The following is a 16,472-nucleotide window of genomic DNA, read 5'->3' on the forward strand; positions in this document are numbered from 1 at the left end:
ACAGGCAGAATACACCAAAAAGGACTTTACAATGGAAAATAAAACAGCATTCCAATGGCTGCCATTCCTACTTCCCTTCTTTGTGAAATATTGTCTCGTATCGAAAATCGACGCAGGTGCAACTCTGAAAACAAAGGCAAGAAAAGAGGCAAGCTCCAGCTGTGGCCAGCCATTGTATGATGTCTGACAGCAGCTGGAGCCGCCAAGCTTGCATATCCCAGGAACAGCATGTTTGTTCTGCATGACACACTGGAGAAGACAGTGTACTGAAATCGCATGATGAATGCATTACACCAGCTCAGTCTTTGTTTTATTTAGAAATGAGTAAATAACAGTGTGGGGAATACAGAGAAATGACCACATGGAGCTCCGATACTACCACCGTCACTGACGCACAGGGCAAGATGTCCCCGGCTTGTAGGGCAGGTTTTCAGGTGGTCCCACCTTGTGACAAAATAGCAGTTTTCTGCTTTCACAGCCCATGACTCATGTCTTCAGATTTTGTATACAGTTCAAATACATATGGTTTCATAAAGGCCCACACTGGTAAGAGTTTATGGACATTCCATCTGGTATAGTATAGTGCTCCTATAAAATCACTGATAATTAAACTAGGGATCTATAGTGTAAGTTCTCATGTCCAAAGGGCATAAAACCTTATACTGCCAACAAGTAGACAAGACACAGAACATTTATATCGCGCTTTTCTCCTGGCGGACTCAAAGCACCAGACCTGCAGCCACTAGGGTGCACTCTATAGGCAGTAACAGTGTTAGGGAGACTTGCCCAAGTTCTCCTCACTGAATAGACACTGGCTTACTGACCAGAAAGAGCCGTGATTCATACCCTGGTCTCCTGTGTCAGAGGCATAGCTAACACTATCCAGCCAAGTAACTATTCTATTATTGAGATTAGTTTCTAATGCGAATACACGGCTCGTTTTTGCCGCTCGATTTTCCCGCTCGATAATTTCGCCGCTCGATTCCGCAGTCAATTCTCTTATCTTCCACTCGTTTTTTTTTTATCTTTTTCCATTCACTTCAATCTGGAATCGAGCAGCGAAACGATCGGGCGGTAGATCAGACATGTCGGAAATTATCTATCGAGCCATCTTAATGGCTCAAAATTGAGCCGTGTATTCCCAGCATAAGAACTTTATTTAGCCTCAATACACTCTATAAAGAAGGTACTTAAGTTTCCCTGAGAAGTCATTTTTTTTTAAATACTAAAATACAGTTAGGTCTATTTCTCTAATGTTGTTTCTGTACATAACAGCAATGAATTTTAAATGAAACAACTCAGATGCAGTTTTAATTTAGTGGGGTGAACAAAATGATTGCTTAAAAATGTGAGGCAACTAAAGCATTATTTTAATACAATCCCTTCATTTCAGGGGCACAAGAGTACCCGGACAATTGAAGTCTAATGCTGGGAATACACCGGTCGATTCTGGCGCTCGATTCTGCGCCCGATCATTTTGCCCGCTAGATTCGCTTATCTTCCGCTCACTTTTTTAAAAATAATTTTTCACTTCATAATTCCCTTCAATGATGAATCGAGTGACAAAACGTTGGTACGGTGATCGGGTATGTTGGAGATTATCTATCGAGCCATCTTAATGGCTCTGTGACAGAGGCACCAGGCTATGTACCGGACCGCATTGGGAAGTACGGCTGACACTTTCATTGATCGGAAGGAGAGCAGAAACCACCTGTGGAACGCAATAGGAAGTGCCGGCAGGAAGCCATTGATCACCTGACCCGGGAGAGCGACGCTGAGGCTGCATCTCCGTTTGAGCTGAGCGCTGCTCGCTCTGGATGTCGGGATTACTTGAAGCACAGAGGGGTTTGCTTTTCATTGCGCGTGGCAGTGTTGTAGTAGACGCCAGGAGCAGGTACTATATCTATCCAATATTCATTACGTCTGCTTACTAGCCGGATACTACTACTGAGCATCTCCTTCATTGGAGATTAAGGGCCTGAATGGCTCGAAACATGTCAGCTCTCTGATGCTTGTCCTAATGTCTTGCTGATGTACATGTCCTAATAAAGTTTGGAACCTTGGACTGGTGCGGACCTTACGTTTTTCCTGTATTCCTGTGGGCCTGCTGACCTGGTCGTGCACAGCCTCGGTTCCTGTGGGCGATAGCGGTGTTCACAGACTTTGTTGTATATTATATGCTGGAGTGATAGTACCCAGTAGAGTCCATTGTAGACTGCGCTGAGGTAAAGGTTGTTAACAAGCGCCTCAGCCAAGAACCCAGCGTGTGAACAGCAGCGCTTGACCCCCCTCGGCCGCCTAAGAGCACTGTTCTCTTCACTTTCCTGTCTCACCTTGTGACATCACTTTCTTGCTGCTCCACCCACTGCCTAGGAATAGAACACACGGTTAACCTGCAGGCTAACGACGCGCCTGTCAGCCTTGGCCCAGCCATATCCCCCAAGGGATTGGGTAAGTGTGCACAAGGCTTAAAACTTTTAACCTTTTTAAACTTTAAGTTTTTAAACTTTTAACTTAAAATCCCTTAACTTTTCTGATCAAAGCAAAGCCCGGCTAAGCCTTCAAAGGAATAAAAGGAGGTGATGAGCTATTTTTTTTTTTTTTTTACTGAATAAAGAAGTTCTAGTCCAGTAGTGGACTTCCATTTCTGTTGGATCTGGTCCTTTAGCGCTACGGATTTAAAAATGAAAGCAACTGTTACAATATTGACCGATGACTACATTATGAATGCAACAGGTGACTTCATGCATCAAGGCCACCATCTGACCTCTCATGTAGCTGCAGAAGAAGCAGGCCACATGGCCCCATCTATTGCTACGCAGGCTGCATTCTTATATTGCAGTGAATTAAAAAAAAAACCTCTCCTGACTTTTACAGCTGTCCTCTCAAGGTCGCTCTACTGAATAGACTGCTTCAAACAATGCCAAGCAGGCTGACTCATGCAGTATGAAAGGTGCTTAAAATGTGGAATTTTCCAATCTAGTAAAATGGGCTCGCTAGCTGAAATGTGACATTGTGCATGCTTCCCATACAGAATGTGTACAAGACAGAAAAACAGATAAGTGCAATCTAGCTGGATAGTGTACTGGTTAAAGGCTCTGCCTCTGACACAGGAGACCATGGTTCGAATCTCTGCTCTTCCTGGGGAGAACTTGGGCAAGACTCCCTAACACTGCTACTGCCTATAGAGCGTGTCTTGTCTAATCCATTTTTCTAACCTATGATTACTTAAAGGTTAACTAGAACTAGTAAAGAAAATAAATAGAGCTACACAGCCCAGAGGCTTCCCCATCTGGGACCTTCTATGCATATCAGACAGAGGCTGGTCAGATTTGCTCTAAAGGCTGTACTCCCGTCTGTGCATCAGTGTGCCCATACGGAGCATGCGCAAGTATACTCAGCGACAGCCCATTATTACAAAGCCCCTTGTGCACTGCTTTTTCCTCCACACTAGAGCAGATTTGTGCTACTGGGCATCCGCGGATTGTACTCACACATGCCCAGCCCAGCCCAGCGCGCTCGTATGCGGATGGGAAGGCGACAGCGAAGAAAGCGAGGTTCTGGGACAGCAGTGGTGGGGATGAAGTGGAGTCCGTATGTTCCAGCCACTTTTCACTTGAGGCTCAGGGAGAAGCTGAGAGACAGCTCTCCCTACGCTAGGTGATTTTGGGGACTATAACAAATACATTCCCCTGCTAATTACCTAATTTTTTTCTTTTGGCCATCTAATTCGTGGTCCAGCTATTATCAGCACCCGAATTACGGTGTTTATTTTTGCAATCCCGGCTGCGCTGCAATGGCTGTAATTAACATCACGGTGTATGGAGGTGGCCAAGTCAGGTGCTGTGTGGTGTGAAACCACCTGACTCATTGAGGATAAATTTCTTTTTCCTTTTTTGTTCTTACAGGTTTTTAAGGGCTGGTTCACACCAGGGGCAATTGTGATGTGCTTGCCAGCGATCAGGCAAAGCGCTAGTGCTGTGTTATTCTATGAAGGTGTGTCGTCCCTCCCCCCCCCAAAAAAAAATAAAAGTTTTATAAAAAGTAGTAATCTGTAATCCCTGGTAGGTCCTTGTTAAAATGGAAATCTGAGGGTTTAGCAGATCCTGGCCAGCATACTGCAAAAAAACAGCACTGGGAAATTTGAGAACAGGGCAAAGCAGAAAAAGTTGCACCCTGCTCCAGCAAAAGTCGAGTTAATTACTATTCCCCCTCCAGGCCACCATGGACTCAGAGGGCAAGACTTAATTTGCCTGCCAGCTACTGGTTTTTAATGTAATTTGGACACCGTCTTTTGAGCACTGATATAGCCATAATTCACATTATGTCCTATGGTAACGCATGGTGCACCCAAATTTCCCTGCGAGGTTTTGTCCTGGCTGTGCCCTCTTCCCCATGTGGTAGCACTCCAGCTTCACATGTCCACATGTCGTTATGTGCGGGCAAAAGCAGAAATTGGTGGAGGCCACAGTGGCCTACCTTCAGTCAACAGGGGAGATCAGTAAGAAGTCTAATTTGAGCATAATTTAAAAAAGGGGCTGGGTGCTTTAAAGTGTTGATGGATGCTAAATATTTTAAGAGCCGTATAACAATATTTTAGGGCAGTGCCATAGTGTAGTTTTACACGCAGATATAACTTGTCATGAAAAGATTTTAGCCTTGTCATATTCATTGTTTTCTCAGCTAGTGGCAATTTAACTAGCAGAGTTGAGCAAGAACCCTTATTAACTGCACAGCTGAACAACTGATTGGCAGCAGACATAGGCATCTGGCATTCTTTTTTTTACTAAGACCTCAGAGTGACTTTGCTCTACTGTCAATTATAGATAACTAAGTTTCCGGGAGGTGACATTGCAGGCCCCTTGATGGGGGAGGGGGCGTTTGGAAATAAAAACGGACACTTACCAGGTCTTCTACCATCCCCCTGCAGCTGCCATGTCCTGCGCCGTCCTCCTACGATACTCAGTTCCCCGCCGTCGGCACCGGTCAATTATTCATCTTACATGACAAATAGTGCGTGCTCCCGCTTACGTCATCTGGAGCTTACTGCGCAGTACATAGTTTTCTTGCACTGTGCCTGATGACGCGCGCGGGAGCATGCATGCACGCTGCCACGGCTGTATTCTTACTAGGATCGCAATTACACCGGAACCGTCGGCGGGGAACGGAGGATCGTTGGAGGACGGTGTGGGATATTACAGCTGCAGGGGACTGGTAGAAGCCCCAGGTAAGTGTCCGTTTTTATCCCCCCCAGTGAACCCCTTTAACAGCTGGTGATGTCACAAAGGGCAAGACTGTCACAGTCAAGAACATGATGGTGTGGGATGTGTTTATATTTTTAAGCTAGTCTAGTTTAGGGGCACCCTCTGCAGCACAAAGCAGTGTGATAGGCAAAGCTCTGTGGGCGTAATTATTACTAGAACCTATTGGAAACCTGGAAGATCAAGAGGGAGCTGGCCGCCCAATCACATTAGTGAAAGTTCTCTAAAGTAGACTAGCGCCCATATTGGATTATGTACCAGTTTAGGTATTCTAAATACAAGCTGAATTTGCAGGATGTGAAGAAGGACACAGACACACCCAAGAGCATTTTGCAGCTTTTTATTTGTTTTTTAGAAAACATCTACATTGACTTACATTAAAATCGCTGTAAAATTGCAGCGATCGTGATTTTGGCTATTTCGCTGCAATTATAATTTAAATCAATGGAGGCGTTTTTTAAAAAACAACAACAAAGTGACCCACAAAATCCGGTGTGTCGGGGCCAAAGACAAATAAAAACACCATCAGCTGCTATATAACCGGACTGCCTTCCTTCACCCATTATTTCATGCGGCAGCTCACTCACTAGTCTGTTGCATTAATTCCCTCGAAGCCGATGAGATCAGTGCAAAATGTCATTTCTGGAATGTGTTCAGCCAACACTTAACATCCATTTCCCATTCTGCAGTACACGGGAGCATCCCACATACAGCTGCAGCTCACGTACACAACATTCATAACGCTTAGCAATATCAAACATCCAAGAAAATCATTACTGCCTCCACATCCGCTCCCTCAAGTCTGAATGTAAGCTGGCAATTCCAGAAAGCGGCTTGTAACTAGTGATTTTAATGCATTCTCAGCCTGACAGCAAGACAGATTTTCCAGGCCATCGGTGACCTCCAACTAATAATTGTGTGACGTGGTTACATGGCATCCAGCAGGAGGACTTGGAGAATTTATCTTCGAAGGTAAAAATTGAGTACACTAAAAAGGGAATGATTTAAGCCACCCTTCTTGTATCAGTTCCTTCTGTTTTAACACCAAAAAGCCAGTAAATATTGTTGTCCATAGCTTATCCTACCCTGAGCCGAGCCTCAGTATACCATGGTCAATATTTTACAGCTGATCATTAAAGTCGCACTTCCTGTAAATCATCAGTAGAAAACGGGTCTATGTTGCCAGATCACAGTAATATCTGGATGAAAAATAGTTCTCCAAAGTTTCTACTTCCTGCTATGGGTCTAATCCTGAGAAAAAGGAATATTACAGGATGAAAACACCAGTAGCTTTTTAATGTTTGATATCACTACAAAAATGTGGGCAGAACACTGAGACATTGAAGCGAAAAAAAAAATGATATGATTTATATGTGTAGCACAGCTAAGAAATAAAACACTAGGAACAGAGACATAAGCCTAATATTGTTTCCAGTACAGGAAGAGTTAAAGGGGAACGTCAGCCTAAACAAACATACTGTCATTAAGTTACATTAGTTATGTTAATTAGAATAGATGGGTAATATATTTTTTACCCATCCTGTTTTAAAAGAACAGGCAAATGTTTATGATTCATGGTGGCTGCCATCCTTGTCATGGGGGCAGCCATCTTTTTGGTGGAAAGGAGGTGACAAGGAGCAGGAGACACAGTTCCAACTGTCCTGTGTCCTGATCACCCCTCCCAGCTGCACACGCTAGGCTTCAAATGTCAAATTCAAAATGCAGTAAAAAAATTTTGCACCAAAACAGCAGAACAAGAGGAACAACATCAGAAATGCCATCATGCTTTGCACAGCATCAGGGGAAAAAAGCCCGGGCAGTTTTCTTCTGTGCAGCTAAAAATGAGGCTTGGATTAGAGAAACAAAGTTCTGATGCTGTGAAACTGTTAAAGAAACACCAGGCCTTTTCAGTGCTGCTGAGTCGATTTTTAGTCCGGGGGTTCACTTTAAGAAACTCCAGTTATCTATGCAAAAGAGCCATTGAGCTCCATGACTTTTCAAAGTCGCAGAGAGCTCTGTCTTCTGAAGCCTGCTATCTCAACTGTCAGTCACTGTATTTTCTTCTTCTCTGCAGAGAAGGGTTCAAAAGTTCAGTGGGCTGCTCTGTAAAAATCATTTAGAATGCTGAGTAGTGTGTAAACTGCAAATATTAGTGAATGATGCAATGTTATAAAAAATAAAAACAACAACTATATAACTGAAAATAAAAATATGAGAATATTTTCGTTGCTGCTAATGTTCTAGTAATTATCCGTACTACACAACCAATTATATCATACTTTTTTTATGCTTCAGTGTCTCTTTAAGCCTTGTACACACATTAGATCTATAAAAGTTGTTTGACATGAACAACAAACTACAGATATCGCCGTATCGGACGAAAATCATTATAAAAAATGTGCCCAAATGACAAACAACAAATATTGGGTATTCTGTCTGATCCAACTGCTGGATTAAATCAGACAACCATTGGGCAGTACCGTGCAGTCGGCCGGAGTACAATGTTGTTCAAACGACAGTTTCAGAGCATGCGTGAATATCCTGTGAAATGCCACTTCCACTTGCACACACAGTATTTGATACTGCCGATTATGCTTAATAGTTGGGAATACCCCTGTCTATGAACAACACAGTTTAAACAACTTGTCGTTTCTTTTTGCTGGGTAATGTCCTTTGAGCAATGTCGCTTGTTTTTGTGTGCCGACTTTAATCTAGTGCCTACAGACCTGCTTTTAAAACAGATAAGGGCTAATAGGAACATGGTGCGTTAACAGGAGCAGTAGAATATGCATAGAGGATTGTTGATGATACAACCAATCTGAACTCTGCAGGTGCATCCTCCAACATCCAACCATGCACAGGAAAAATCGGATTGCCTGGACTTTCCAAGCTCATCAACCACTTGCGCAATAAACTATTGGACAAGTTATCAACAGAATTGTTGCCTAATGTCCGTTGTGTCACAGCTAGCTAGCTTTACATGTTTTGATGCAATGCAAAGGCATAAGAACAGTGGTTGTGTACCACTGCCCCCTCGGCCCGCACTCTCCGGGCCAGGACTGCTTGTACAAACGACAGACACTTTACATCAATGTCCGATTGATAATTTCACTAAATACTTAATGTGAATTTTCTAGTTTGGATGTTTGCATAGCATCTAGGGCCCGACACACAAAAGCGCAGTAATATGCACTCGGGTAGTGTGGTAGTGTTTCTATGGCAAGAGCGTTACTAAGGGTACCGCTCATAAATGGAGTTACTGTAGCAGCGGTCAATCTACTCAAGTACTGGGGGTCACGCTAATAGTGTCACTTGTGGTACACGCTGACGGAAGTAGCTGTAATATTGCCGTGCGATGTTTGTGCTCGCCAATATTACCGCGTTTTTGTGCATCAACTCCCTAATCTCTAATGCAATACTGATCAGTCTCTCCCCGCACCACAGCAACTCTGATGCACGAGAACCATGTACAGGTCTGTAGTAAGAAACATTTTACATTGATCTGTATAAGGGTGTGATATTTATTAAGATACCAATTTACTGGAATTTGTGTGAGGCCTGTAAAAGTTTTTTAAATATACTTCAAGAGATTTTTTTTTTAATACATTCTTCATAGTTAATGCCTGGGATAAAACATTCCTCTCAACTGATGGGCTGAAGGCATTAAGTGACCCCCATATCTGCCCAGAATACAGAGGCTTAAAAACAACATTTAGAACAAGAACACTAGTGGAAGAGAGAGAAAGTGTACAGGTTGGTCATAGTATGAAATCTGCATCAAGTGGTCACTTCCTTTGAGCATACTAAAAAAATGAAAACAAGTATTTCACGGGTTGCTACAGACAACACCTCCATTTGATTTTCCACCAGAATTTATAAATCAGCAACAGAACTTGGAATCCTAGCAGTAGCCCATCCAAAACTGACATTCCAGAGGAGGAATCACCCACCGGTTTCTTACATCTCTTGGTAACCCAGCAGCAAAAGCTCATCGAGAACATGTTCCTTCAAGCTCATCACGAAGATCTTTTTCAAACGTTCTTAAACTTTACCAATAAGATCTCTTCCAAGACAATTCTCAGTTCGGTACCCATAGCTTCCAACCCACAAGGAGGCGTATCATTCTACTTCCTCTTTGCATTGGCTGTTGCATACTGGCATATTTGGAACTCAAGTGCGGAGATCTTTTTAAAAATGTAATCATTGGAGATGAGAGAACGGTGGGTGATTTGCTAGTGACTTCTACTCAGCACTAGAAGGCCAGTTTTTTTCAGTGTACTGATACTTTGAAGGATAAATACACCTCTATCCTATTGCTCTACTCCAAAGAGCAGTGAAAAAATAAATTCTCTCCTACCATGAAGGTCCTGACTATAGTTCTTGCTAGCGCTGTCAATTACTACTCAATTCCATCACCTCAAACGTGAGACATCATTTCCTGTCTATTAGAGAGAGACTGTGATATAATCCAAGTAGTGGGGCCTTCAGAGCCATAAAATCTGTTGAAATCCCCTTCTCTGGAATTATCTCACAGCCTCTACTTGATAGAACAGAGAGAACATTCCACACTGTTATGCTGGAAATACACCATGAGTTTTCTTCGGTAGACAGATGGTTCGATAGATAATTTCCAACAAGTCCGATCTGATTTCAATCGTTTTTCTGATTGATTTCTTCACAAAAGTGAATAGAAATGGATCAGAAAAATGATCGGAAAGTAAATCTGCCAAAAAAACGCATTACAGCTGAGAACTTTGGAGAAAAGGGGTGGAAGTGTGGTGCAGCCAACACCAGACAGAGCTGCGGATCAGGCCTCCTTGGTAAGATTTTCAGTTTACATTTTTGCTGGCCTCTGGAGAGCAAATGTATAGCAATACTCATGTGATTAAGTACTCTTTCTTTAAAGAACGTGGTCTTTGGTAAAAGTAAACTTAATACATCTGTCCTTGTGCTCAGGGGGAAGAAGAAAAAAACTGGAAGCTTCATCTGTGAAGAGGAATTGGCATCTCTGAAACCATGCCTTGTAGCTTTCTGCTGTTTATGTTCATAGTCTTCCTGTACCACAGCTGATCCTGGCTATTATTCAAATGGGCAGTTTAAAGATTAACTATATTCCACGTACTTTCATCCAAAATACCACCCATACTCACCACCCACCATCACACATCCGACGGCACATGCTCCTACTTTGTCCATTCCTGCAGACACCAGGGTGTTTGATCTAAAAAGCCAAGTAAGTGTATCCAGTGCCACTGCTCCCTCCAGCCACTACATGGCACTGCTCAGTAGAGAGCAGGCAGCCTCTCCACTTGTTATGTATGCAGTGTTCTCCCCAGGCTCTTTTAGCCATGTGCTCCACCCGGCTAGTCTTGGTGAGCACCCGGCTGTCATTGGCTCACCTCCTCCTAAGCTGTGAGCATAGTTGCTCACAGAAGCACTGGCCCTACGTTCTCTCATCTCGCTCTATCCGGCTACTTTTTCATGCCACCCGGTGTCTATTTCATGCCACCAGGCTGGAAAAAAATTCAGGGAAGAACACTGTGTATGTAATCAAAAGTAAGCTCATCTTTTCAGATCACATGACCTCCACTGCCTGCGGGTTCACACCAGGTGGAAGCAGATACTGAGGGTCTAGGAGGTCCTCAGGAAACTGAATAGCCATTTTGGAGGACTGTGGTATATACATTCAGTTATGTAAAGGCAGAAGAGAGGCATTCAGCCATGTACATAGCATCTCTCATATCTTCTGTGTACTCTAATGGTTGCCAGTCTTGGCTGATGTACAGGAAGAACATTCTATAACAAAGAGCCTATTTCAGGCTTCCGGTTGCTTTTTCTTCTTACAGAGACTAGGACGAGTGCACAAGTGTTCTTTTAACAAAATACAAGTAGACATCAACAAGCAATAACACAGAACAGTTTGGTCACTAAATGTCCGTCACACTCAGATGTAACAAAGAAATAAATAGATGTGTTGTAACTTTAAGGCAAATGAAGATTCACCAAGGTGCGAACACACGTCCCTGAAACTTTGATATGTAGGAATATTAAAAAGACTATGCTGGCTGTTCTCTCCACGTTTATACGTGGACGAAACGCTTGTAAATAAGCTTCTCCCCTTTTGAGTCTGAAAAGTTCTATTCGCCTGTAACAACAGAACTACATGCAGGGAGAAGGCAGGCTTCTACTATCTAGGCAATGAAAACAGTTCAGTGATGGGATGAAAGCAAAGGGATAGTGTGTGGTTTATAGGGGATAATGTGTAAGACTTAAAATACTACTGCCGGTCCAGCTTCACAGACTGGTCAAGTAAGAGGAGAGAGCATTGTTAATGTTTGTGCAGAGATAAACACAGGTTCATAGTTGGGAGAAAGCATTTGAGGTGACCACAGGTTCAAACTCTGGCGAGTTCCCCAAAAAACTGCTCAAGTCCAAACGAGTATAAGGTTTCTGTGACCCGGATCAGAAGTTCTGCTGCCTGCGCTTTTTGGCGTCCATGGCATCCAGGATGGGCTGCCTCTTGGCTGTGTACCTCTGCCGTAACTCCTCTATCTCCCGCTCCATCATGGGGTCCAACGCCTTCAGCCTCATCTGTAGCTCTTCAAAACTAAGATTCTTCAGCTGCGGGTAAAAAAAGAAGCAAAGCATTATTGACATAACATGAAAAGATTTGTTTTCACATAATAAAAAGCAGGGTACGGCAGAGTCCTCGTTATCCGGAACTCAAGCAACCGAAAGCCTCAACTACCTGCAAGCCTGAAGGATAACGGGGACTTTAACTTGGGCTGTTTGTGGGCAGTTTTGGAGTTTCACATACTTACCGAGCCTCCAACGATGTCCATCAGCCTTCCTCTACCTCCTAGCGGGGTCCTTGTGGCTTCCAGTGTCAGTGTATGGAAGCTGGCGTGTCACCTGATGCGGGTCAAGTGACACTCCGGCTTGCATGCACGGAAGAAGCCGGAAAGCCGCTAGCACCATGCTAGGAGGAAGAGAAAGGGCGCTAGACATCGCTGGAGGCTCGGTAAGTATTTAAAGCAGGGAGTTTGTGCTTTTTCAGCCGGTTGCTCAGGCAACCGGCAAGCCCATGTATCCCGCGTCAGGCGATCCCAGCTGGTGCCGGATACTGAGGACTCTGCTGTAATAGGTTTACTCAAGAATGCAATTTTATTAACGATGTGCAAGATATTCCAGCACAAAAGACAAATCACCCACGTCTTCATCTGTCATCTCCGTATAAAAAAAGCTCTGATGTTTAAGATAAAATAAACATTAGGCCTAATTGAATTCCCACCGTCTCTACTGACAAGTGCCATTCTTCTTGCAAAACTGCTGGAATTCCTGAATGTCATAGAAGAAAATGACGTTCGCTTGTTGGATGAAAACCCAACAAAGACTCTCCTCGCCTAGCAAAGGCAAAAGCTTTACAGAATGACATGGGCAACAACCAAGATGCAATCTAGTAACTCAATTTAAATGGTGTGAAAATTGATTATCAAACATAACATTTGATAGCTTACATGCTGTCGCACCTCATTTCCCCCCACCCAGCTTTATAGTCACTTCTTAAATCAAAACCAGTCATAACAGTTTTCTTTTTAAAGTAGACCTGAACTCTTGCACTGGACACAAGGAAAACAGAGAGAAATGCACCCTGTGTGTTTTAAGAGAGAAGAACCTGTCTAATTCCCCCTCATCTATAAGTAAACACAAGTGTAATCTGATCTCAGCTGTGTCAGCTCAGACATTCGTCAGCTATAAAGAACCCTTTGTCTGTCTAAGTTGGAGCAATTTTGGGTACCCGGAGTCGGAGTTGGAGGTTTCATAAACTGAGGAGTCGGGAGTCTGATGATTTTTGTACCAAATCCACAGCCCTGGTAAGTATTAGACTAAGGAGTCTAAGGAGTCGAGGAGACTTAGGGCTCGTCTCCACTAGTGCGGCGTGCGTCTTGCAGACGCACACCGCACTGAGCCGGTGGGCGGGATCGCAGGCGAATTCCATGAGCCGTGCCATGCACGGCTATGGGATTCGCAGCCTCCGTGGCGAAATCTGCGGGGGGGTTCCGGGCGAATCGCTCCCACAAGCGATTCCGCCGCGGCGCCGTCATCCCCTATGGCAGAGTTTCCCCGTGCGAATGATGTGCGGGGAAACTCTGCCGAATCGCCGGCGAAACCGCCCTAGTGGAAACGGGCCCTAAGGAGTCGGAGTCATTTTGGGTACCTGGAATCGGAATTGGAGTCAGTAGTTTCATAAACTGAAGAGTCGGATGATTTTTGTAATGACTCCACAGCCCTGATGATGAGGGCAGTAACTAATACTTAAGTTTATGTTTGGGAACAGGTTTTTTTTTTTTATATAAAAACCTATAATAAAACATTTTTTTATTGAATTTAAAAACATTGTAAATCACTTCAGATTTAGCAAAGCAAAAGGAAAAATACCAAGTACGCCAATTCTTAGCTTCTCGTTTTCACCTCAGCGCCTCTAGCTGCCTACTCGCTCACGTCTGCCAGTCAAATCAAAGTTCATTCCTCCTGACTTGGTATCAGTCAGCAGGGAGGCGTGGCAACAACTGATAGACCAATCACTTTCCTCTCTGCACGACCGTGTGACCAAACCAAAAGCAGTTCAAACTATCTGGGTGTAGGCAGACAATTGTAGGTCTGGGAGAGGGAGATGAATTGGTGCAACAGGTGTATTCCTTTATTATTTTTCCAAAACTTTTTTACACAAAAATATTTTTAAAACACTGCTCTATTAAATACTTAAATACTGGGGATTTAAGTGGTGCCCTGAATAAGAAAGGAGCGGATACTTGAGATGTTATTTGGCTGGAGATAACAGGAGGTGGTTTATGTGTTAATGAGAGGTTTGAACAAGTGCCAGATCAAATGGTGCTTTACTCAACCGTGAGTTTGCTATAGACATTTTATCTATCCTTAATGGAGAGAACTGTTTTGCGCTTCTATTAAACCACAGAAAAGGTTGGCTCGTCAAATTCTTTAGACTTGCGGGGAACATTTCAGTTACTAAAAAATAGAAAACAAAAAAAAGCCCCAACGGGCGTCAGCGTCTGGAGAGGAATTCAAGCACCCCGCAGGGTGTCATTTATTCTGAAAGGAGCTGCCAGGAGACGCTATATTATATCGATCGGAGATGGCACTCACTATATTTTTCTCAGCAATGCTTCCGGACATAAATAAGGATTTCAAGAAGCGACTATATGGCTCATCGTAAAAACCCACTGTGTGATTAATGCACTCTTATAAGCAGGACTAATACAGTGTTTCCTGCAAATGAATAAATGAATTAACCAGAGGGGCCACATTTTCAAGATTCCTCTCCTACAAACAATCCAACGGGTGATTCTAACTAAAGGATCCGTAAAAAAAAAAAAAAAAAGTCTTATTTTTTTAGAATGTGTAAAGCTGTGAAGAGGAGCCAGTAGGATAAACATTACTAAAATGTTTAAAACGTTCGGGATGTGGTGGTGGACCAGCCAACCCAAAAACAGACAAAAGTACTGTCGATTGAAGTCGAAAGGAATTTATTCACATACTCCTAGCACAAGTTGCAACGCGTTTCGCAGGCAAAATCCCGCTTCATCAGGCAATAAACAACAGGAGCAATACACAGCACGGAGTCAAATCAGGGCTTGGCACCTCTGAGGTTACAGAGGTGCCAAGCCCTGATTTGACTCCGTGCTGTGTATTGCTCCCGTTGTTTATTGCCTGATGAAGCGGGATTTTGCCTGTGAAACGCGTTGCAACTTGTGCTAGCAGTATGTGAATAAATTCCTTTCAACTTCAATCGACAGTACTTTTGTCTGTTTTTGGGTTGGCTGGTCCACCACCACATCCCGAACGTTTTAAACATTTTAGTAATTTTTATCCTACTGGCGCCTCTGCACAGCTTTACACATCAAGAATCCACCCTTGGTGGAAGGGTGTTATACCCATTTTTTCCCTTCTATCCGCAAAGAGCGACGTTTTAATCCTGAGTGGGGACAGGCTTATTCTCCCCACCTGCCTCTTCAGTGGTTGCCTTGGAGGTAACCCTGGTTTGTAAGTATAATACTTACGCTCTACATTTATTTCACCACTTTCCAGTGCATACTACACTATATTGGGCTCTCGGTGCTTTGTTTTTTATTTTTTTTAGAATATTCATTTATAGATGATTTAGTCTTTTCCCCATTGTAAATCTTTTTTTCTCCCTGATTTACATTCTGGAATTTATCTCTGGCGGTGACATCTTTACTTCTGCCAGGTGATCTGTATGGAATGTTCATTACTGAGAGTTCAATGTACAGAGGGAGATATTGCTTGCTTGGCAGTTGGAAACAGCTGTTATTTCCCACAATGCAACGAGGTTCACAGAGAGCAAATTGTCAGGACCCTGGTCAAGACATTACACTGTAGGAGGGGTTTCACCGCAATATCAGCCATACACAAGCCCCTGATGATCTAGTTGAGAAAAGGTACAACATTTTCTTGGGAAAGGGGGTATTAGATACAGATTGGAATGAAGCTGGAAAACAATGCATGGCAACATAAAAGAAAATACAGAATCACAATGATGGTAACAAAAGGTGGTGCTTCTTTTGTTACCATCATTGTGACTTTTTTTTATTTTCTTTTATGTTGCTATGTAATGTTTGTTTGTGTAAGCAAATTTAATTTTTGCCATTAATTTCAATCTAAATAAAAGGTCATTAACTCTGAAAACATATTTTATACTACTTTTTTTTTACCATTTACCTTGTCTACTTGCAGAATACCTGCCATTCCTTAACCTGAAATACGTATTTATATAATTGTTTGGGTATAATTCAGGGAATTATCTTTGGTTATTTGTGCTCAGCCGGGTCATACCCACTCAGTTTCTTATCTCACCATTTTCTACTTCCGTATTTATATAATCGGGATTCAGCTCCAGTCTACACAGGCGAAGTGCAGTGTTTGCCTATCTCTCCAGCAGCGCGGGAGAGATACGTAGAGAGGGAGCACTTCTCCTGCGTAAACTGGAGCAGACTGACGGAAGTGCGATCCGAGCAGATGGGGCTGGAGGTAGCCCCAGGTATGTATAATTTTCTTTACTTATTTGAGCTCTGAGTCCCTTGAAGTATTTTTGACTCTTCCTGAAAAGAACACGAGACTATTTGATTATACTAATGTTCTATTTCTTAGCTTTCGCAGCTACACACAAAATTC

The 16,472-nt window shown here is 43.1% G+C and overlaps 1 protein-coding gene across 2 annotated transcripts in view; it reads right to left on the reverse strand.

The window, feature by feature from the left end:
* Nucleotides 1-8,766: 8,766 nt before the first annotated feature.
* The window catches only part of STK3 (serine/threonine kinase 3), a 308,764-nt gene continuing 301,058 nt past the window's right edge, over nt 8,767-16,472 (reverse strand). The window contains exons 11-12 of one of the 2 annotated variants that reach the window (XR_011020954.1): nt 9,797-11,882; nt 8,767-9,338 (exon numbers count right to left, since the gene is read on the reverse strand). Coding sequence is in view for 1 of the 2 variants with exons in the window: in XM_068237715.1 (XP_068093816.1) it covers nt 11,724-11,882 (159 nt within the window). In the remaining variant the exon portion in view is untranslated. Of the gene's footprint in view, nt 11,883-16,472 lie in introns of both variants that reach the window. The other variant, XM_068237715.1, reaches the window with a different exon arrangement.

The sequence above is a fragment of the Hyperolius riggenbachi genome, chromosome 5, assembly GCF_040937935.1.
Source record: "Hyperolius riggenbachi isolate aHypRig1 chromosome 5, aHypRig1.pri, whole genome shotgun sequence".
Lineage (NCBI taxonomy): Eukaryota > Metazoa > Chordata > Amphibia > Anura > Hyperoliidae > Hyperolius > Hyperolius riggenbachi.